The following is a 24,586-nucleotide window of genomic DNA, read 5'->3' on the forward strand; positions in this document are numbered from 1 at the left end:
TCCGGGAGAGCCTCCTCGCTCCAGAAGGTGTTGCTCAGACCAGTGCCAAACTCCAACTACTACTGCTGAGCCCGTTGTGCCGTACCGTGCCGTGCGCATTTTCCCGCGCCCACCTGCCGTCCACCTTTTACCGCTCCCTTACAGACAGGGTATTCACCCAAGGTTTTGCATTCTACATATCCTAACACATTGCCTACGTATGGATCAGACGCACAGTTACAATTTTAAACATCTTACAACAGTCTCAACATTTGTCACATTTCAATTCTATTACAATATTGCTTGACATTTGACATAAACAGTAATATTCACATTGAAAATTGTCTACAGTTTTCTTAACACAATGGCATGAAACAAAAAAGAAATGAAATCAGAACATCAATTACACTAATTTATCGAAAAATCAGATTGGAAAAAAAAATTTACTTATATGTACAATAGTACAGCGTCGTTGTTGTTACACAACCTGTCCTTTTTTTCCCCCTAAGGTAAGTCTTTCCGCTCCCGGGATTGGAATGACTCCTTACCCTCTCCCTTAAAACCCACATCCTTTCGTCTTTCCCTCTCCTTCCCTCTTTCCTGATGAAGCAACCGTTGGTTGCAAAAGCCTGAATTTTGTGTGTGTGTTCGTGTTTGTTTGTGTATCTATCAACCTGCCAGCGCTTTCATTTGGTAAGTCACATCATCTTTCTTTTTAGATATATCATAATATTGTCATTATTTCATCCCAGATTTTTCGAAAGTCAAAAAGAGATTGACTGACTGCGAAACAAGAATGTTGACATGACATCCCTGCTAGCAGTTTATCAAAGATCTGATCCTGCTGATCCAAGGCTTTGAGATTTAAAAGCGTGCAGGACCGAACTGAGACTGCTTAACATATAATTTTACTGAGCTTACCAATGTTTAGCATATTCATGTGGCTCGACATATCATCTGGTCCCTGGTAGGCTAATATGTTAAGAGTAAGGTCATTGGAGGTCCTATGGCACAAGCAAGTTCCTGGGACATCATTATACTGGTTTGGGTGGAAGAATGTTGGGGAGTGGTGGACTAATGGAGTTTAGCCAGTGGCGTAAGCCGTGGGTCACACCAAATTTTTTCTGTGCCCACATCTTGCTACACAAAGTTTGATTAAATAGACAAATTGGACAGAACATTTAAATTGAACAGATGTGGCATCGGCATGTATCACACTGTGAGAAGAGCAAGATTCGAGTAGAAAGTATTGGAATGCATTGTCAAAACACAGTCATGTAGTACATATGCACAAGTGTCACCAAAAGAGGTTGAGGTTCGTGCCCACCTTAAAAAAAAAAAAAAATTAATTGTTGCTGACCTATATTAACAGTGTACTTTCTAAAGAGGTACTGATCTGTTAGTAGGGTCCAGAAAATGAAAATGTCTTTTAGTACACTTTTAGCAATATCAACACACTTTCAATAATGTGTATTACCAAGGGTGCTTTATGCCTCCCTAGAGAGAGAGAGAGAGAGAGTGAGAGAGAAATGAACAGCATGCCTATTAAATAGATATTGATGTGTAAGTAAGGTCCTGAACCTGAAAATATTGAATATGACATTCGTTGGGGAAAGTTACTTGTACTACTAAGACGTAAATTTTTGCGTGACTTTAACTGAAAAATTCAAAACATTTATGGAACCTGATAGAAGAATTCATTAAATACCATAATTGTTTCAAAATTTTACAGTATGAAGTTAACTGACTAGATGACAGTATTTTCAAAAGGTGGACATAAGTCCCCTCTCCCTCCGCCTCCTTGAGATTGCAAGGGTTTAATATGTATGATGGCTTTGAAGGCAGTAAAATATCTAAGGGGCATTATTCACAGAATTACTCTTTCCTACCGTACAGGCAAATGTGTGTTAGCAACAATCTGCTCAAAATTTATGTATTGTGTTGAAGGTAAAAGACAGCAGTGAACCATTGGTGACGTAATATCGTGCAGGAATACGGTTCATTGCGGGGGAATTACGTGCAGAGAAGAGGAGAATGCAAATAATGTAATGTCCAGGATTTGGTTCAAATTTCAGAATAGTTAGTAATGCATTGTGTGAGTAATAATCTGATTGATTGATCGAATGTTACATTTAAGAATGTATAATTAGTGATCAAGTTGGTCTTAGTAAAGAAAGAGGGAAATTAACTGATAAATATAAATGGAGAAACTCCAAGAAGAGAGAAAAAATATTAAATTTCTTACTTACTAAGGTGCACCCTTTCCAGTGAAGTCCAAAGGCTTTACATGACTTCCGTATTCATCATCATCGTCGTGAGATATTTAAAGCAGAGTCAATGCCTGACAGAAATAATTACAGTGAAATCTTGTTGTCATGCTTTTGAAAGGACCACAGGTTTTGAACGTCATAAGTGGAAAGCTACCTAATTTGGTAATGATTTGATTTTTTCGTCAGTGAAAATGTGAAATTACGGGTCGCGTACTTGGGTTGGTATGGGATCTTACAGTGCCACACTTCCTGACATGCTATAGCAATAAATTATCATTCAAAATGCACCTTCAAGGTCACATTTGGAATGTCAGACTCAGAAATTCTCAAAATTAATCGTTAATGTACAGAAGGCGAAAATCTGTTAAATACGGCGACATTGGCTAAATACAACATATTGGACATGTACACTTCTGTCATTAGCCAGATGGAAGGCAGGAAAGTCATGTGACATGATACTGCACCGTTGAGCATCAAAAATACACATGTAATGGAAAAAAATAAAAACACACTAAAATTGCAATTTTTATTACACTTCTCAAAACAAACTAACATCGTTTAGTTGGTGTCTCTTTACTGCCAGTAACTGAATAGGGGTTGTTTCAATAAACTGTTAGTATATTGTGCATCTTGTTAGCGTAACTACACTATAGCGCGATAACATACAATGCATTCATGATGATGATGGTTCCCAATTGCAGTGCAATTTTTCAACAGGGTAATGCAGCATGTCACAAGGCCTGAAGTGTGATGGAATGGTTCGAGGAACGCAGTGGCAAGTTCCAGTTCATGTGCTGGCCCCCCAACTTGACAGATCTGAACTCAATCGAACACATCTGGGATGTTATTGAATGTGGTGTCAGAGATCATTTTCCCACACTCCCCCCCCCCTCCCCCCTCCCCCCGAAGTTACGGGAATTAGGCGACTTGTGTGTGCAGACGTGGTGCTAACTCCTTCCAGTGACCTACCAAGGCCTCATTACTTCCATGCCATAATGTGTTGGGCCAGAGGTGGACATACCAGCTATTAAGTAGGTAATATTCTGGCTGAGCAGTGTATACTGACATGGAAATGTATGCACATTTTTGAAACATCATGGAGTCTTTCCCTTTCCAAATATTAGTAGCACAAACTTTTCTGTTCCATGTATGTCACGACATAATAAAACAGTTAGTCCCTACTAAATTTTTCACCATGGCATTTTTCTCTTCTGAGCTCAAGAGTTTTGTCAGGCAGAAGGAAAAGGTAAACCCATTTCACCTGCATTACAAACATCAGTGGGACTGTACTTTCTATGACTAATGGAAGAGTATTTTTCCATGACTGAACTGTGCTAATGTTCATGCTTCCAGCCTTACCTCGAATACATTTATACACTAAATTATGCCTGTTCCTGAACCTTTGATGCAACCATTGGATGCTTTGAAATCTGCAAGTCCCAACTTCTGTGCTAAATATATTCTGCAGCACAAGCCACTGTACCATAAATTGGAATGTTCAAAGCATGAGCTCGTTTTATTCACTTAAATAGCACATTTTCCAGTTCAGGAAACTGACTGTCACACACTTGCTTTTGTTTATCACAATGAAAACAATCAATTATTTACAGAATAATTTAAATGGATAGATAAAAAAAAATCTACTCACCAAGCGGCAGCAGGAGAACACATTTCCAAGCCGGTGGCTCCTTCTTCTGGCAGAAGAGTTGAAGGGGAAGGAATAGGGGTGAAGGAAAAGGATGGGAGAGGTTTAGGAAAATGGGTACAGTTTATAAAAGTCACCCAGAACCTCAGGTCCTGGGGAGACTTACCAGATGGGATGAGAAAGAAGGACTGACTGTTGGGGACTGCACGGGATGAGATTTGAAAAGGTAAGAGCTTAAAGGTAGAAGACAGGGTAATATGGAAGACCGAGATCACTACAAAACATCAGCACAAGTTAATAAGGGTGAAAAGCTAAGTGCATTGTATGTAACAGAGGTAGGAGGGGGGGATAGCGAAAAATAGACAGGTCAAGAAATGACAGATGTAGAAAACTAAAATGGAGTGAAAAAAGGAGTAGTTACTGTGAAGAAATGCTGAGACGAAAGGAAATAATATAAATTAAGACCAGTTGGGTGGTGAGAACCAAGGACGTGGTGTATCACTAGTTCCCACCTGTGTAGTTCTGAGAAACTGGTATCCGGGGGAAGAATGCGGATGACGCATGTGTTGAAACAGGTACCGAGTTCATGACTGTCATGTTGTGGAGGATGCTATGCAACAGGATATCGTGTGTTGGGTATACACCCTCTGCCTATGCCCATTCATCCTGACTGATAACTGGGTTGTAGTCATGCCAATGTAAAAGTCAGAAAGTGTTTACATAACATCTGGTATATGACACGTGTTGTTTCACGGGTGTCTCTCCCGTTGATAGTATATTTTTTGCCAGTCACAGGGCTGCTATAGGTGGTAGGAGGGTGCATAGGGCAAGCTGAACTTTTCCCTAGCCAATGCCCACCTGATTCCAAACCTATGACTTCCATCTTTATGCTTACCAATGATTACTTCACATTACAGGAGCAGACATACAAACAGATTAGGAGTACAGCCATGGGAATCAGGGTGGCTCCTTCCTATGCCAACCTTTTCATGGGTCACTTCGAGGGGGCGTTCCTGGGATCTATAAGACTTCAGCCACTGGTTTGGTTTAGATACATTGATGACATCTTTGCAGTATGGACTCGCAGTGAAGCTGACCTGTTAAAATTCCTGTAATCTCTAAATACCTTCTCCCAATTAAGTTTCACATGGTCCTATTCCAAATCCCATGCCAGTTTCCTTGATGTTGATCTCTTCCTCGCCAAAGGCCAGCTATGCACTTCAGTCCACATTTAATTAACAAACAGCTGTACTCACATTTTGACAGTTGCCATCCTTTCCATGTCAAACATTCCCTTCCATACAGCCTTGGTATTTGAGGCAAACATATTTGTTCAGATGCAGACTCTTTAAATCAATACACGACCATTCTCACCTCAGCCTCCACTGGACGTAATTACCCCAACAGTAGATTTCCCGGGTCATCACATCCAATCCTGGTACTGCTGATCCCTCCAAAAACATTGTTGAAGCACACCACTTGTCACTCAGATTATACTGATCTTGAATGTATTAATCAGCTACTTCGACAAGGCCATGATTTCCTAAAATCATACCCTGAAATGAGATCCATTCTGTCTGAGATTTTGCCCACTACACCTAGAATAGTTTTTCTTTGCCCTCCCAATCTCTGCAATATTCTTGTCAAGCCCTATGAGTCTTCTGCACCCATCTCCCTTCCCTGTGGCTCCTACCCCTGTGACCATTCCCCCTGCAAGACTTCCTATTCCAGCCCTGTAACAAGCAAAACATATACTATCAAAGGGAGTGCCACATGTGAAATGACACATAATATACCAGCTGTTAAGTAAACACTGTTCTGCCTTTTACATTGGCATGACTACCACCCAGTTATCAATCAGGTTGAATGGGCGTAGGCAGAGGGTGTATAACAGCAACACACTATACCCTGTTGCAGAGCATGTTCTACAACATGACGAGCATGACCTCGGTACCACATGCGCCATCTGGATTCTTCCTCCAGACACCAGTTTCGCAGAACTCCGTAAATGGGAACTAACGTTACAACATGTCCTTGGTTGTCGTCATCCACCTGGCATCAATTCCTTCCATCTCAGCATTTCTTCCCAGTAACTACTCCTTTCTTCACTTCATTATAGTGTTCTACATCTGTCATTTCCTGACCTGTCTATTTTTCACCATCCCCCCCTCCCACCTCTGTAACAAACAATGCATTTAGCATTTCACCCTTATTAACTAGTGTGCGGTGTTTTAGTAGTAATCTCTGTCTTTCATATTACCCTGTCTTCCACCTTTATGTTCACACGTTTTCAAATTTCATCCAGTGCAGTCACCAACAATCAGTCTTTCCTTCTCATCCCATCGAACAATTCTCCCCTGACCTGGGATTCTGGGTGACTTTTGTGAACTGTACCCCTTTTCCTAAACCTCTCCTCAGCCCTCTTCCTTCCCCTTCAACTCTTCTGCCAGAAGAAGGAGTCATTGGCTCTAAAAGCTTATAAAAGTTAAACCTTTGTGTGTGGGTGTGTGTGTGTGTGTGTGTGTGAGAGAGAGAGAGAGAGAGAGAGAGAGAGAGAGAGAGAGAGAGAGAGAGAGCGAGCGAGCACGTACGTGCTCCTGCTGCCATTTGGTGAGTAGATTTTTTTATCTACTCGTTTTTGTTTGCTGTTTTGCCCTATCCAAACATGCTACTTCAGTTATTTTTTGTTTGTTCACTGTTGTATTTCATGTTGATGGAGGAGTGTTCATTTGTAAGCTGTCTCACTGTCTTTTTATCCATGACAAACCGGTATACAGTTTAACACAAAAAACTAATGGACTAAAAAGGAAGTCTCAGAAAAATGCAGACTGAGGGGAAGTCAAATGCTAAACACAAACAAAGGAGACCAGTGACTGAATTTGACTGCTGCAGAGGTCAGAAGTTGTCATAGCTACTACCAACCTGTATAAACTACTTCAGCATGTCATTTCGACCATATCAAATGATCTGTATGACCTGCAAAGTTACTGGCACTGAATAGCATTGTCTTCCTGCATATTTCTGCAACACATGGCACCGAACATCCTACCCCCACCACTCTCACAACTCTCGGTGGCAAAAGTTGCAGTGGCCAAATGGTATCAATACCACCAAATTGTTACATGCTAAGTGGTGAGGGAGAACGTGCAAACAATCAGTTTAACATGTGTTTAATGTAGTTGGGACTGGGACTTCTAAAAATGGCTGTAATATGCAGGAAAACAGTAGAGAGGGATGTATTTATGAGATTTCACTGTACATTCATCAAAAGCTTGAGATTTTTATCAAAAATAATGTAGCTTAGTTAATGAGAAAAATTATTTATGAGCTCCTAACACAAAAAAATTTATCCTTAGAGAAGAAAAGAATGGTAATGAGAGAGTCAAATTCATAATGTGACAAATCTCTGACAACAACTGCCACTAGACATGTAAACATAGGTAACCATGCTACTACCTGATGTTGAGAGACTGATGTGGCTACCTCTCTCTGTCAGGCACTACAAGATGTTAAACCCAATACAAACATCTGCTCCAAACAGAAATGATGTAAGAAGCACATGCCCAAAGCCTCCTCTCCTTTTCTCAAACAGCTAAATATTTGTGTCAATGAAGAATGTACATGTCATTGCTGTTTGCTTCACTTGCAGCAATTTAAGCTGTTCTCTTAGGTTTCTGTCTAACCACAGACTTGGAAATCATCACATATTTGGAAATAAACAGCAACATTTTTATTTTCTTTGTTTTCTAATAAGATGGAAATATAAATAACATCAAATATTGCAGAACGTATTCGTATTACATTCATAAGATGGTTCCAGAATGTGCTAATGCTAAGATAAAAAAAATGCTAATATGTAGTGGGATACAAACCATTGAACCTTCTTCCTTTGGCACTGTAATCCATGAAGTTACCCATTATGCTATGCTGTAGTCATATGATTTCGGTCTTTTGTCTTGGGTGTCGTAGAGTCTTTTGCAGGCTTATATCCTTTATGTGACATTAACTCACATTTAATAATAAGGGTGTGTTTCTTATAAATCTTCAGTGTGCTTTTACCCTGGAACTGCATACTGCAAATCATAAAACAAAATGGCTAAATATGCCAAAATAAATATGATGTCCACCACACTGAGTCACTTCCATTTGAAGTAGATACCTGTTGTGTGTTTAACTTCTTCACAGGCAGCTGATAGCTAATCTTTCTGTTTTATAGGTAGTTTACACTTCTTTAAAAGACTAGTGTATACCATCCTTCCAGCTCTTCTCCCTCCCCCTCCCATCCTCCCCCCTCAGCGAGTGTGTGTGTGTGTGTGTGTGTGTGTGTGTGTGTGTGTGTGTGTGTGTGTGAGCGTGCATGCACACGTGTTCTCTGATAATGGAAAATCATTGATGGAATAATTATATAATAATAATAATAATAATGATAATAGTGGAAAGAGTAAATGCAACAACTCATCATATAGTTGAATGTTGTGGTAGTTGATAGGTGTGTAAACAAGACTAAACATTGCTAAGTTTTCTGGCAAATTCTCCTTCAGAGCTAATTAGTACAAGAAACACCTATGCATGTATACATATGTGTTTTTCATCCACTAATTTACATACATTTTAAATTTTTCAGCTTGGCTGTGTGACTGGAGGAGACAACACAGTAAAATTTTGGCAGTTTGAATTAGTTGCTGCACCAGATAGTAAGGCCAAAGTGCTTTCATTGCTACACAAGCGAACATTGAAGTTGGATGAGGGTGTTCTGGCTGTGAAAGTGTCACAGAACAATAAATTCTTGGCTGTATCTCTGTTGGATTCAACTGTGAAAATTTTTTTTGCTGACACCTTGAAGGTATGTAGAGTAGTAGTCTATTATTATTTACATAATAGCACCATTTCATCTGGATTGTTCCTACAGAAATGATTTTGCTATGTGGTACGCTTTGTTACTGTATTAAAACTAACCAATTAAAGAACAAGTAATTCTGCATCCAAATAATGTTGAAAGTTCTTCATAAGAAAACATTCTCCATTTGGAGACAGTATGGTGTCAACACTTTAATAAAGGCTGCTTCTTATCTGAGAAGAATGGAAGTTAACAGAACAGGCATTGTGATAAGATGGGAAAGTAGGTTCTTGTCAGGAAATCGCTCTCTGTTAAGTTCCTCTACTTGAGTAACTTTACGACTGCCTTCAACCGCAATAAAAGAAAAGTAACAAAGATGCAGTTTTTAATCAAGAATTGCCTTCATTTTATGCAACATATCATTTAAAAGTACAGTAGTACTGCACTGTACTTGTGCAATCCTTGCCCCTCACTTAGCTTGCATTTGTTGTGAATCTCTCACCAAACGCATAGTCCTAAGCAATTGGAAATACCCGCAGGTGACACCTGTATATAAGAAAGGTAAAACAACAGACCTGCAAAATTACAGGCCAATATCCTTAACATCAGTTTCTTGCAAAATTCTTGAACACATTCTGAATTCGAAAATCATAAATTTCCATGAGATTGGAAAGCTTATGTCCACAAATCAGCATGGTTTTAGAAAGCATCACTTGTGTAAAACTCAGCTTGCACTTTTATCACATGATGTACAGAAAATTATGGATGAAAGGCAAGAGGCAGATTCCGTATTTCTAGATTTCCAAAAAGCACTTGACACAGTGCCCTCCTGCAGACAGTTAACTAATACACAAGCATATGAAATATGTTCTAAGATATGTAATTGGCTTGAAGTCTTTTTAAGTAATACAACCTAATATTTTGTCCTTGACAGTGCATGTTCATCAGAGACAAAGGTATCATCCGAAGTGCCCCAGGGAACTTGATATGACCACTATTATTTTCGCTACACATAAATGATGTGGCAGACAGGGTGGGCAGCAATCTGCAGTTGTTTTCTGATGATGCTGTATTAGTATAAGGGAAGGTATCGAAATTGAGTGATTGTAGGAGGATGCAAGATGAATTAGACAAAATTCGTGATTGGTATTGTAACCTCCCCCTCACTTATCGACCTTAATGACAGTGAAAATGAAACCGTGTGTACCTAATGGGAATTTTGGAAAAGCAATCGTCACCGAAGTTAACCTGTCGGTAAAGAGGGAGGAAAGGGTTACATCTTAATGAAAGGAAAAATGCAAATGAAACTGGTGGAAATTAATTTTGAAAAGGGGTAAAGTTAATAAAGAAAGTAAATGTGCGGCCGTTACGTTAACAATTAACTAGCGGTAATTAGATATTTGAGATTTGGGGGAAATCACGGTCGCCAGTCCTAAGGACAATTACTATAGTAACTGAAAAAGAAAAGTTACTACACATATAATTAGCACTAGAAGCGTGGCAACTGAAGGTTGACACGTGTAGTGTGAAAACTGAAAGTTTGTCAGAAGTAAGAAATTTCGCTACACTCTGACTTAATTTAGCAAAAGAATTAATAAAACCGGAAAATCGAAAGTTAATTTAGTGACTGAAGTTAATAGTGAGCTTTCTTTCTGAAGCACATCGAAATCCAGCAGAGTACGGTTAGTCTTGGACTACCTCAACAATCATTTCAAAAGCAACTTGACTCTACGCAATTTTGAAACATTTAACTTTGAACTTGAATTAAATGATTCTGAATAATTAACAATAGTAAAATTTAGTACGTACCAAGCTGAGCTGCAGTCACAGGTAAGCTAAAATATGCTAACAAAACTCGCACTCTTAATTTGTGCTTGTGTAATCTAACTATTGTAGCCAGCTATGCTTTAACTGCACTTTGAAACTAAAGTAATGAAATGCAATGATAGTACTTTAATGCTGGCGTCTGAATTTCAACGACACTCGGTTTCATTTCGGAAAAGGAAGGGACCCTGCTTGGTAATGCAATTGGGACAATGAGCAACAAAGGTTCATGCTGAGTTGCTGTAATTTTGCGAGGCAAATGGAACAATTTGAAAAGCTGAGGTCTGCCATACAGTTCTGAAACTTTACGTGCTTTTAGTCTTCCTTGTTAGTTGATTGAAGGTTTGAAGCCGTCGATCGAGGAGGTGGCGACGGTCACTCATTGTCGGCCGTCGCTGTTGCAGAAGCTGGATGTTGGCGCGCCTTCTTCTCGACACGGTCACCAAACGAAACGGGCTCTTGATGTGCGCCGGCTAATGCTTCCCGTCCGCGACACCGTGCCAGAAACTAACATAGCAAGTCGAGCGCAATTACATGCTGCTAAACCCCGAAAGCGCGGCTACTCGCGGGAGCGTCACACCACACACCTGCTCCACTCGCTACTCCAGCCAGACTCCAACTGCCCTGCCCGCGCTCCACGCGGCAGAGTTAACACTACCAAAGATCCTACACACTTTGATTCTTCACACGACCTATCGATGTAATCGTTCGATAGCAGTTTTCCCTAGGCAAGACCCAGCGTAAAAATACAAATAATATTTACGAAACAAACCAATTATACATCGACATAAATGCATATATATATATATATATATATATATATATATATATATATATATATATATATATATATATATATATATATATATATATATATAGTAAAACAATTACAATATATAAAGGCACAGAAATGTCATATATTCGGGTAACAAAATAAGGAAAAAACTTACAGTACAATAGATGGAAATAGGAGGGTATGCATTTCCGGCGTTACAGTATGATGACTGGCAGCTAGCTCTAAATGTAGAAAAATGTAAGTTAATGTGGGCGAGAAGAGAAAACAAACCCATAATGTTAGGATACAGCTGTAGTAGTGTCCTGCACAACCCAGAAATGTCGCTTAAATATATAGCTGTAACATTGCAAAACGATACGAAGCGAATGAGCATGTTATGATTGTGGTTGTTATTGTGGTCTTCAGTCCAGAGACTGGTTTGATGCAGCTCTCCATGCTACTCTATCCTGTGCAAGCTTCTTCATCTCCCAGTACCTACATCCTTCTGAATCTGTTTAGTGTATTCATCTCTTGGTCTCCCTCTACTATTTTTACCCTCCGTGCTTCCCTCCAATACTAAATTGGTGATCCCTTGATGCCTCAGAACATGTCCATTCAGCTGCTCTTCCAGGTCCTCTGCTGTCTCTGACAGAGTTAAAATGTCATCGGCAAACCTCAAAGTTTTATTTCTTCTCCATGGATTTCAATTCCGACTCTGAATTTTTCTTTTGTTTCCTTTACTGCTTGCTCAATATACAGATTGAATAACATTGGGGATAGGCTACAACCCTGTCTCACTCCCTTCCCAACCACTGCTTCCCTTGCATTCCCCTTGACTCTTATAACTGCCATCTGGTTTCTGTACAAATTGTAAATAGCCTTTCGCTCCCTGTATTTTACCCTAGACACCTTCAGAATTTGAAAGAGAGATTTCCAGTCAACACTGTCAAAAGCTTTCTCTTAAGTCTACAAATGCTAGAAACGTAGGTTTGCCTTTCCTTAATCTATTTTCTAAGATAAGTCGTAGGGTCAGTATTGCCTCATGTGTTCCAACATTTCTACGGAATCCAAACTGATCCACCCCGAGGTCGGCTTCTACCAGTTTTCCCATTCGTCTGTAAAGTTTTTGCATTAGTGTTTTGCAGCTGTGACTTATTAAACTGATAGTTCGGTAATTTTCACATCTGTCTATACCTGCTTTCTTTGGGGTTGTCTGAGGGTATTTCGCCTGTCTCATACTTTTTACTCACCAGATGGTAGAGTTTTGTCAGGGCTGGCTCTCCAAAGGCTATCAGTAGTTCTGATGGAACGTTGTCTACTCCTGGGGCCTTGTTTCGACTGATGTCTTTCAGTGCTGTGTCAAACTCTTCACGCAGTACCATATCTCCCATTTCATCTTCATCTACATCCTCTTCCATTTCCATAATATTATCCTCAAGAACATTGCCCTAGTATAGACACTCAGTATACTCCTTCCACCTTTCTGCTTTCCCTTCTTTGCTTAGAACTGGTTTTCCATCTGAGCTCTTGATATTCATGCACCTTTTCTCCAAAGGTCTCTTTAATTTTCCTTTAGGCAGTATCTATCTTACCCCTAGTCATATATGCCTCTTCATCCTTACATTTGTCCTCTGGCCATCCCTGCTTAGCCATTTTGCACTTCCTGTCGATCTCATTTTTGAGACGTTTGTATTCCTTTTTGCCTGCTTCATTTACTGCATGTTTGTATTTCCTCCTTTCATCAATTAAATTCAATATCTTTTCTGTTAACCAAGGATTTCTACTAGCCCTCGTCTTTTTACCTACTTGATCCTTTGCTGCCTTCACTATTTCATCTCTCAAAGCTATCCATTCTTGTTCTACTGCATTCCTTTGCCTCATTCTTGTCAATCACTTTCTGCAATCTCATGTTCTGTCAGTTTATCCAGGTCCCATCTCCTTAAATTCCCACTTTTTGCAGTTTCTTCAGTTTTAATCTACAGTTGATAACCAATAGAGTGTGATCAGAGTCCACATCTCCCACTGGAAATGTCTTACAATTTAAAACCTTGTTCCTAAATCTCTTTCTGGCCATTATATAATCTATTTGAGACCTGTCAGTATCTCCAGGCTTCTTCCATGTATACAACCTTCTTGCACGATTCTTGAACCAAGTGTTAGCTATGACTAAGTTGTGCTCTATGCAACATTCTAGCGGGTGGCTTCCTCTTTCATTCCTTATCCCCATTCCATGTTCAACAACTACGTTTCCTTCTCTTCCTTTTCCTACTATCGAATTCCAGTCATTTATAATTATTAAATTTTCGTCTCCCTTCACTATCTGAATAACTTCTTTTGTCTCATCGTACATATGATCAATGTCTTCATCATCTGCGGAGCTAGTTGGCATATAAACTTGTACTACTGTGGTAGGCGTGGGCTTCATATCTAGCTTGGCCACAATAATGCGTTCACTATGCTGTTTGTAGTAGCTTAACCGCATTCCTATTTGTTTATTCATTATTAAACCTACTCGTGCATTACCCCTATTTGATTTTGTATTTATAACCCTGTATTCACCTGACCAAAAGTCTTGTTCCTCCTGCCACCGAACTTCACCGATTCCCACTATATCTAACTTTAACCTATCCATTTCCCTTCTTAAGTTTTCTAACCTACCTGCCCGATTAAGGGATCTGACATTCCATGCTCCGACCCGTAGAATGCCAGTTTTCTTTCTCCTGATAATGACGTCCTCTTGAGTAGTCCCCACCCGGAGATCCGAATGGGGGACTATTATACCTCCGGAATATTTTGCCCACGGGGAAGCTATCATCATTTAACCATACAGTAAAGCTGCATGCCCTCGGGAAAAATTACGGCTGTAGTTTCCCCTTGCTTTCAGCCGTTTGCAGTACCAGCACAGCAAGGCCGTTTTGGTTAGTGTTACAAGGCCAGATCAGTCAATCATCCAGACTGTTGCCCCTGCAACTACTGAAAAGGCTGCTGCCCCTCTTCAGGAACCACACATTTGTCTGGCCTCTCAACAGATACCCCTCCGTTGTGGTTGCACCTACGGTATGGTTATCTTCTGTATCACTGAGGCACGCAAGCCTCCACACCAACGGCAACCGGCAACGGCAAGGTCCGTGGTTCATCAGGAGCGGGGCGGTGGGGGTGGGGGGCTTGAGATTGTGTTTAGAAAGGCAAATGGTCAACTTCAGTTTATCAGGAGAATTTTAAGAATGTATGGTTCATCTGTAAAGGAGACTGCATGTAGGACGCTAGTGCGAGCCCTTCTTGAGTACTGCTCAAGTGTTTGGGATCCACACCAGGACAGATTAAAGGAAGTCATCGAGGCAGTTCAGAGGTGGGCTGCCAAATTTGTTACTGGTAGGTTCGAAGAGTACCCAAGTAACACTGTGGAGATGCTTCAGGAATTTGAATGGGAATCCCTAGATGAAACACAATGTTCTTTTTGAGGAACACTATTGAGAAAATGTACAGAACTGGCATTTGAAACTGGCTGTTGAACAACTGTACTACTGCCAACATGAATTTTGTGTAAGGATCCTGAAGGTGAGATAAGAGAAATTAAGGCTCATACAGAGGCATATAGATAGTCTTACCCTTGCTCTGTTTGTGAGTGGAACAGTAAAGGAAATGACAGGTAGTGGTACACAGTACCCTACACCATGCACTGTATGGTGGCTTGCAGAATATGTATGTAGGTGTAGATGTAGACTTCAACTGAAGACAGTTGATTGAATGAGAAGAGTAAATTTTCCTTGTGTTTCCATTTCTTGACTGTCAACTCCAGCAAGTAGACAAGTTAAGTTATGCAGAGAATCTGCAAGGTATTCTATTACAGGACAGTCAAACTCACCTTTGTGTTACATTTTAATAACATCATGATTGCACTGAAGGGTAAACTGTGATATGTTTCTGAACAGGTCTTGAAGAGAGGAAGTGGATTACTAAATAAAAAGTTTATGGTGTTATTTAAAAAAACACATTGCTGTTGATATCTTCATAGGAAACAAAGTTTCAAGAAGGGCAATCATACTGGTTAATGTCGCCGTGGTAGATGAACGATATTTGCTTTATAGATTTTTATTTTCCTTCTAGACAAAAAGTTCATTGTGAGGGTCCAGATAAATGTGACTTCCTTTGTGGTGTGGAAACTAGTGCTTGTACTGTATATTTGAACCTGGAAGCCAAAATTGTCTTCAGTACAACAGGCGTTTGACAATGCCCACATTTCCTTTTGGCATGAAAAGTTGCATATAATGTAAAGCACCACTCACACTCTAAAGAGGTTCATCACATGGAGGTATGTGTACAGAGATGGTGATATTACAACCATAACAATGCCAAAGACTTCCACTGTCAGAGATATTTCATTATGTACGTGTATGTGACAGTAGAAATTTACAAATTGCTAATGTTACATTACTTACTATTTACATTGAAAGAGAACTGATTAAAATTAAGATAAACAAATAAAGCAGTCAGTTATAAAGTGTTACTGCAGTGATATTACGTAAATATTATGGTATACATTGGAACAAAAGTAAGTGATAAGGGCCAGATGTACATAAATAAATGTTACAACTATGGACATATTATGGCATACGTAAGATGGATATTCTGGTGTCCGCTGAGGACCTAGATCTCACTGTACCCTGTGACACAATGGATATAGACTGCTCAGGCAAAATGTCAGTGGCAGCAGGTGACCCTGAGGTGTAAACTGCCTCATTGAATGTTCCCTGTCCTCCCAGTCTCACGATGACATCATCCTCCAGTGGAATTGTGGCAGTTTTTTCCACCGCCTGGCTGAGCTACGGCAACTGTTGAGCTTTACACCTGCTTTCTGCAGTGCCCTCCAGGAAACCTGGTTCCGGGCAATGCGGACCCCTGTCCTCTGCGGCTATAAGGGATATTACAGGAACCGTAGTGACTATAATTGAGTGTCAGGTGGAATTTGCGTTTGTGTCCTAAACTCAGTCAGTAGTGAACCTGTGCCCCTTCAAACCCCTCTTGAAGCTGTGGCTGTCAGAATAAGGATGACACAGGAAATAACTGTCTGCAGCATATATCTTCCTCCAGATGGTGCAATACCCCTGAACACATTGGCTGCACTCATTGATCAACTCCCTAAACCTTTCCTACTTATGGGAGATTTTAACGCCCATAACCTCTTGTGGGGTGGCACCATGCTTACTGGCCGAGGCAGAGGTGTCGAAACTTTACTGTCTCAGGTTGACCTCTGCCTCCCAAATACTGGGGCCGCCACACATAGTGTGGCTCATGGTAGTTATTCGGCCCTTGATTTATCAATTTGCAGTCCTGGTCTTCTTCCATCTATCTACTGGAGAGCACATGACGACCTGTGTGGTAGTGACCAGTTCCCCATCTTCCTGTCACTGCCCTGGCGTCAGGCCCACAGACGCCTGCCCAGATGGGCTTTAAACAAGACAGACTGGGAAACTTTCACCTCTGATGTCACCACTGAATCTCCCCCACACGGGAACATCAATGTGATGGTTGAGCAGGTGACTACAACAATTGTTTCTGTGGCAGAAAACACGATCCCTCACTCTTTAGGGTACCCCCCCAGCGAAAGGCAGTCCCTTGGTGGCCACCAAAAGTCTCTGAAGCAATTAATCAGTGTCAGTGAGCTCTACAGCAGCATAAGCAGCACCATTCCCTGGAGCACCTAGTAGCCTTTAAACAGCTCTATGCCCGCATTCGTCAACTTATCAAACGATGGAAGCAGGAGTGTTGGCAGAGATACGTCTCGACCATTGGGTGTCATACGTCACCTTCCCAAGTCTGGGCAAAGATCAAACATGTTTTCGGGTACCAGACCCCAACAGGTGTTCCCGGTGTTAACATAAATGGCGTGATATCTACCGACACAAACGCGATTGCCGAGTACTTTGCTGAGCACTATGCTCTAGCCTTTGTGTCAGAGAATCATCCCCCAGCCTTTCGCACTTTCAAACAGCGGCTGGAAGGGAAAGTCATCTCGTTCACTACACACCACAGTGAATCCTTTAACCCTCCAGCCGGTGCGTCAACTTTCTTGACGCCACTAGTCGCGATATATCTCGTGGATACATTCGACGATTTTTGTCGTTTTTTGTTTGTTTACAGGTTCTTTTTCTTTTGTTTTTGTTTTAAATTGCAGTTACCTTTATTGTTACAGATTTTACAAATACAGAAGTGAACATCAGGCTCATTACATTTTCAAATTAACAGAAATATTTGACATTTTGTAATGGAGAAGTACATGAAATTCTTTTAAAAACTGATTTTATTATAGATACAAATAAATTATTGAACTAATCAAAGCATGTCTCTTTTTACTGATTGCCCTCTACAGAAAGACATTGTTCACAAATTATTTTTGTGTGCTTTTGCAAACAAAGAGGTGTACCACATTTTTCACATGTATACTTGCTGAGACAAGCCTTTTTTGTCTCCCTGTAGTGTGACTAGCACCTTTTTATTTTCTTGTTTTCTGATTCCAAGGATTGTTCAGCGTTTTCTTGCTCTTTTCCTTTAGGTTTGTACTTTACTAGCATTGACTTTATATCATCAGGTAGTCATAATAAGAGCTCTTCTTTTGAGATGATCTTGCAGTAGAGTCAGAGCCAAAGTTTTGAAGTACTCGTGCCGATTTGAGTTTTTATTCTTGTTGCCCAAGGAAATTACTCTTGAGTTGATGCCTGCAATGTTCAACAAGTGGAAAAAAATCACCGTAGGCCATCTTCTTGTCGACCTAGCTACATTGTAGGTTGCACAGAGTTTGTCAACTACATCAACTCCAGATTTGGTGTCATTATAGTGTAGAATAATTGCTGTTTTTTTTTCTCTAAACCTTCCGAAACCTCACTTGACGATACATGCATACTTGAAAGGAGGACTACAGTTTTCTCTTTTTTCGGGACATACGACACAAGGGTTTCATTCTTGCTGTAGCTAAATACGCTATCATATTGCTGTCTACTTTTTGGTACTACGAAATTCGATGGCAGTTCCTTCCTATTTTTTCTAATTGTGCCTACAAACGACAGTCTCCTTTTATGCAATTTTCTTACTAACTCCAAACTAGTGAACCAGTTATCTGCTGTAATGTTTCTACCCGTCCCATATATTGGTTCGGTAAGTCTCAGAACTACTTCTTTGGCGGAGTTGTTATTCTGAAAGGGTCCTTCTGGTTGTAATCCACAATATATTTGCATGTTGTAAGTATAATAAAGCTTGACATCACATAGGCAGAACATTTTGATGCCATATTTAGATGGTTTGGATGGTATGAACTGTCGAAATCCACACCGGCCTCGAAATGCTGGTAGCTGCTCATCAACTGTGACGTTCTGACCGAGGGAGTAATGTGTCTTGCAGTTATTCAAACACATGGTGAACATTTCCCTCACGGCTGATAATTTGTCTGTCTTGCGCCGTTCTTGTCTTGTGTCTCCATCATCAAAACGAACACATCTTATTAGGAACAGGAAACGTTTTTCGGACATGGTCATTCTAAAAATATTCAGACCAAGGTCATCTGCTGTCCAGAAGTCGTGAACATTCTGTCGCCCACCACGGAACACACCAGCAAGGTGTAACAAGCCAAGAAAGGCTTTTATTTCGATTGTGTCTGTGTCCTTGCAGTCACTCTCACGAGCAAAGTTTCCTTTTAGATCAGTTATACGCCTGTTAGCGTTGACCACAATTGGATCTAGGATATCATTACTGATAAATAAGCTCCAGCAGTCAATTTCAGTTACCATTTTCTTTGCGTCTCCAACTACCCCAGGCAGTTTGGTCAGTACATTATGAGGCCATGTCTGTGTTGCTTTCCAAGGCACTTTCCTCCATTTAGTTCCATCCTTACCTAAAATAAAAAAAAAAAATAAGTACATTACACCATTATTAGATATTGTTATTATTACATCTGAAAGCATATTTATTGTCTTTTCTACTCACCAAAATAGTAATATAATAGGGAAACATTCCACGCGGGAAAAATATATTTAAAAACAAAGATGATGTGACTTACCATACGAAAGCGCTGGCAGGTCGATAAAAACACAAACAAACACATACATACACACAAAACTCAAGCTTTTGCAACAAACTGTTGCCTCATCAGGAAAGAGGGAAGGAGAGGGAAAGATGAAAGGATGTGGGTTTTAAGGGAGAGGGTAAAGAGTCATTCCAATCCCGGGAGCGGAAAGGCTTACCTTAGGGGGAAAAAAGGACAGGTATACACTCGCACACACACACATATCCATCCGCACATACACAGACAGGTGTCTGTAATTTTCACATCTGTCAACACCTGCTTTCTTTGGGATTGGAATTATTATATTCTTCTTGAAGTCTGTGGGTATTTCGCCTGTCTCATATATCTTGCTCACCAGATGGTAGAGTTTTGTCATGACTGGCTCTCCCAAGGCAATCAGTAGTTCTAATGGAATGTTGTCTACTCCCGGGGCCTTGTTTCGACTCAGGTCTTTCAGTGCTCTGTCAAACTCTTCACGCAGTATCTTATCTCCCATTTCATCTTCATCTACATCCTCTTCCATTTCCATAATATTGTCCTCAAGTACATCGCCCTTGTATAAACTCTCTATATACTCCTTCCACCTTTCTGCCTTCCCTTCTTTGCTTAGAACTGGGTTGCCATCTGAGCTCTTGATATTCATACAAGTGGTTCTCTTCTCTCCAAAGGTGTCTTTAATTTTCCTGTAGGCAGTATCTATCTTACCCCTAGTGAGACAAGCCTCTACATCCTTACATTTGTCCTCTAGCCATCCCTGCTTAGCCATTTTGCACTTCCTGTCGATCTCATTTTTGAGACGTTTGTATTCCTTTTTGCCTGCTTCATTTACTGCATTTTTATATTTTCTCCTTTCATCAATTAAATTCAATATCTTTTCTGTTACCCAAGGATTTCTATTAGCCCTCGTCTTTTTAACTACTTGATCGTCTGCTGCCTTCACTACTTCATCCCTCAGAGCTACCCATTCTTCTTCTACTGTATTTCTTTCCCCCATTCCTGTCAATTGTTCCCTTATGCTCTCCCTGAAACTCTCTACAACCTCTGGTTTAGTCAGTTTATCCAGGTCCCATCTCCTTAAATTCCCACCTTTTCGCAGTTTCTTCAGTTTCAATCTGCAGTTCATAACCAATAGATTGTGGTCAGAATCCACATCTGCCCCTGGAAATGACTTACAATTTAAAACCTGGTTCCTAAATCTCTGTCTTACCATTATATAATCTATCCGATACCTTTTAGTATCTCCAGGATTCTTCCAGGTATACAACCTTCTTTTATGATTCTTGAACCAAGTGTTAGCTATTATTAAGTTATGCTCTGTGCAAAATTCTACAAGGCGGCTTCCTCTTTGATTTCTTCCCCCCAATCCATATTCACCTACTATGTTTCCTTCTCTCCCTTTTCCTACTGACGAATTCCAGTCACCCATGACTATTAAATTTTCGTCTCCCTTCACTACCTGAATAATTTCTCGTCATACATTTCATCTATTTCTTCATCATCTGCAGAGCTAGTTGGCATATAAACTTGTATTACTGTAGTAGGCATGGGCTTTGTGTCTATCTTGGCCACAATAATTCGTTCACTATGCTGTTTGTAGTAGCTAACCCGCACTCCTATTTTTTTATTCATTTTAAACCTACTCCTGCATTACCCCTATTTGATTTTGTATTTATAACCCTGTAATCACCTGACCAAAAGTCTTGTTCCTCCTGCCACCGAACTTCACTAATTCCCACTATATCTAACTTTAACCTATCCATTTCCCTTTTTAAATTTTCTAACCTACCTTCCCGATTAAGGGATCTGACATTCCACGCTCCGATCCGTAGAATGCCAGTTTTCTTTCTCCTGATAACGACGTCCTCTTGAGTAGTCCCCACCCGGAGATCCGAATGGGGGACTATTTTACCTCCGGAATATTTTACCCAAGAGGACGCCATCATCATTTAATCATACAGTAAAGCTGCATGTCCTCGGGAAAAATTACGGCTGTAGTTTCCCCTTGCTTTCAGCCGTTCGCAGTACCAGCACAGCAAGGCCGTTTTGTTTAATGTTACAAGGCCAGATCAGTCAATCATCCAGACTGTTGCCCCTGCAACTACTGAAAAGGCTGCTGCCCCTCTTCAGGAACCACACGTTTGTCTGGCCTCTCAACAGATACCCCTCCGTTGTGGTTGCACCTACGGTACGGCCATCTGTATCGTTGAGACACACAAGCCTCCCCACCAACGGCAAGGTCCATGGTTCATGGGGGGGTAAGAGTGAGCCAGAATAATCATAGATCACCTTTCACGTAACAATTACCAAGCAAGAGGTTAGCATACCAGATGTCATTTAGGAGGAACAGGGTTGAAATCCTTGTCCAGCCATTCACATTTAGATTTGTCATGTTTTATCTAAGTCAGTGAAGGGGATTGACATGATGACCACAAGGCTGATTTCATTCCCCTATTCTTATCCAGTTCAGAAATTTTGAGTTGCGCCTCATACAGAAAAACTGGTTACGTAATTGCAACCATGTTTCTGTGTATTTTCTAAGAAAATGTATTGTGTTAATTGTGCTGTTACTGCTTTAATATAATTGTAGTTCAAATGTACAGTTACATGTGTGATATCATTAATAAAAATATTTACTTTTGTTTCAGTTCTTTGTTTGTCTTTATGGTCACAAACTGCCTGTGCTTTGCATGGACATTTCATATGACTCAACAATTATTGCAACTGGAAGTGCAGATCGCAATGTGAAAATCTGGGGATTGGACTTTGGGGACTGCCACCGTTCATTGTTTGCACATGATGATTCAGTAACAGGCCTAATGTTTGTGCCCAAAACTCATTACTTTTTTACGTGTGGAAAAGATGGAAGAGTGAAATATTGGGATGCTGATTCATTTTGCAAGATTGCCACTTTGCAGGTAATTTGCTGTATTCTTTCTTTATTTAAATCACTGTAAACCACTCGAGTTCACTGTCAAAGTTCGTGAGTCCTAGTTTATTGTGCCCACATACAATAGTCCTCACCTGGGGCACCATATGTGACAATCACCTGCTTTATTTAATTGTTGATTGTCTTCAGTGTCGACATACAGCGTTGTGATACTGGCTGAAAAATGGGGGGGTTAAGTTCAACACTTTAAATGATATAGCCGACAGGTGCACAGTTGCATTTCACAGTTCTTTACTTTCACTGTTCACAACACCCCAGTAATACACAATTATATGGCCAGTACACTATTGTTTAACTTTCGATAAGCCTCATTAATAGTTTGCAGGCAAACATCCACATACTGCTACAATAGTTTACTGTCGAACATCTACGAGCAGTAACAACCTAACCACACAGTACACAGTCTTTTAAATAAATTTAACAGACACTGCCATTGTTTTCACACAGCCTATTTTTGTTACACTTATTTCATGGTTAAGTTAATGCATTGTTGTTGTTCTAACCAACACAGGTTTCTTGTCTGAAATTTGGCTGTGGACTGACTGTCTCGAGCCCAAAAATTGGGCCTTAATATATCCTCACAATAATAGGTACTGAAACTTCATATTGTTCAATGTTTAAGTTACATAAATTACAATTAAAACATCACTCATTAAATTAAATGAATACATCGAAAAATCCATTCTTTTTAACAGTTTCTTCTACTACAAGGGTTAGGTCGAATTATTTGTTTAGATGATGAAATTATCAGATATGATTATGAAAACAATACTTTTGACAAAACTGTTAATTACTTTGGAATTAAGAGCTGGCTTTGCTAACATGTTTTCGAATAGAGCCAAATATATCCTTTAAGAATACTATTAGTTGGTCCTCCAGATGTTTATAATTAGTACAGAATTTATATTTGTTTGTAAGTCAACAATAGAATTTAAGTTATGAAGCAGTTACTGATTTCACCCCATAACAAGAGATATTAACTAGGAATAGTCAAAATTTTAGAAAATCATTTACATACATAAAACTAAGCACAAAATTAGATCTGGTACTATATTCTTTAAAACTGAGGCCCAACCTTTCTCTTGTAGCAAAATGCAGACTATACTCACATATGTTAATGGTAATTAGTCAGAAATGAACAAACAAATTTAAGGAGGCAGATTACAAAACAAGAGAGGAAGTAAAAATATCCCAGCTTGCTTTGTCACATAACTAACCCCCCCTCCTCCTCCCGTTGGATTGACCAGATAGATATTGCAAATAGCTAATTGGGCTATTCGGTGACCACAAGTGATGCCAGAAATTGGGTTTAACAATCTACAAACAAAAAATTAATACATACGAAATCTTATCAAAACTACAGTACATATGTTTTTCTCAAATTTATTCTTATATGAACTGGCCATATGAAAATCCCCATACAAAATATTTACACACAGTGTATTGTACAATGTCACAAAATAGCCACAAGTTATACTTTTAATAAAAATTAGGCGTCTTCATTATAAGTGATGTCCTTCTTGGACAAACAAAGATTACTTTCTAAGATACATATCACTTTATACAAATGCTGTCTTGCTGAAAAAAATAAATCCTTGTGGGTTGCAAAAAGTTAAATTATACTGCGTGTTGCAGTTCACTTTTTAGACAGAAAATTTCACTTGCTCAATGCTTAGTATTTTTCTCAAGCACTTTTTCACTTTTAATGAACTTGTACACACCTTCAACCGGTCCAAGTGGCAATTAGTAAGGAAATGCACTGCTGTCAGTTCCCTTGGAAGTGGTTCTCCTCCACCACAGTACACGAAAAAAATTAGACAAAGTACCCTACTTTAGTACACTTCCTTTTTTCCTAACTTAAGTCTAAAAAAAAGTTTGACACAAAAATGATAGTCATTACTTCATAAATAGATACATTACATAGCTATCATAACATCGCAATAATTAGCACTAAAATTGACTGTAGTACGAAAGGTGTGGACTAGTAAAATTTTAAAATCAAGTGCACATTACACTACAAAGCATTACTCTAAGTCATAACTCTGTACCTGGTTAAACTTGAAAGATTTGGGTTTCTTTTCCGTTTTCAAAATAGCATAAACTTAATATGTGCAGTAGCATAGATTTACTAATCATTACGTTATGAAAAAAGAATAGAGTCACCATCATGTAACTTAATTATTATTCAAATAAAAATTAAGGGGTGGAAGTTGTACCATCATTGCCCTACTTCTCTACTCAACTATGAGCACT

The 24,586-nt window shown here is 39.7% G+C and overlaps 1 protein-coding gene across 1 annotated transcript in view; it reads left to right on the top strand.

The window, feature by feature from the left end:
- LOC126253486 (WD repeat-containing protein 3) overlaps window positions 1–24,586 on the top strand; it is a 127,005-nt gene that overhangs the window by 65,806 nt on the left and 36,613 nt on the right. The window contains exons 10-11 of the mRNA XM_049954858.1: window positions 8,519–8,737; window positions 22,032–22,301. Coding sequence (XP_049810815.1) covers window positions 8,519–8,737; window positions 22,032–22,301 — 489 coding nt within the window. The remainder of the gene's footprint in view (window positions 1–8,518; window positions 8,738–22,031; window positions 22,302–24,586) is intronic.

The sequence above is a fragment of the Schistocerca nitens genome, chromosome 4 (genome assembly GCF_023898315.1).
Source record: "Schistocerca nitens isolate TAMUIC-IGC-003100 chromosome 4, iqSchNite1.1, whole genome shotgun sequence".
NCBI classification, from domain to species: Eukaryota; Metazoa; Arthropoda; class Insecta; order Orthoptera; family Acrididae; genus Schistocerca; species Schistocerca nitens.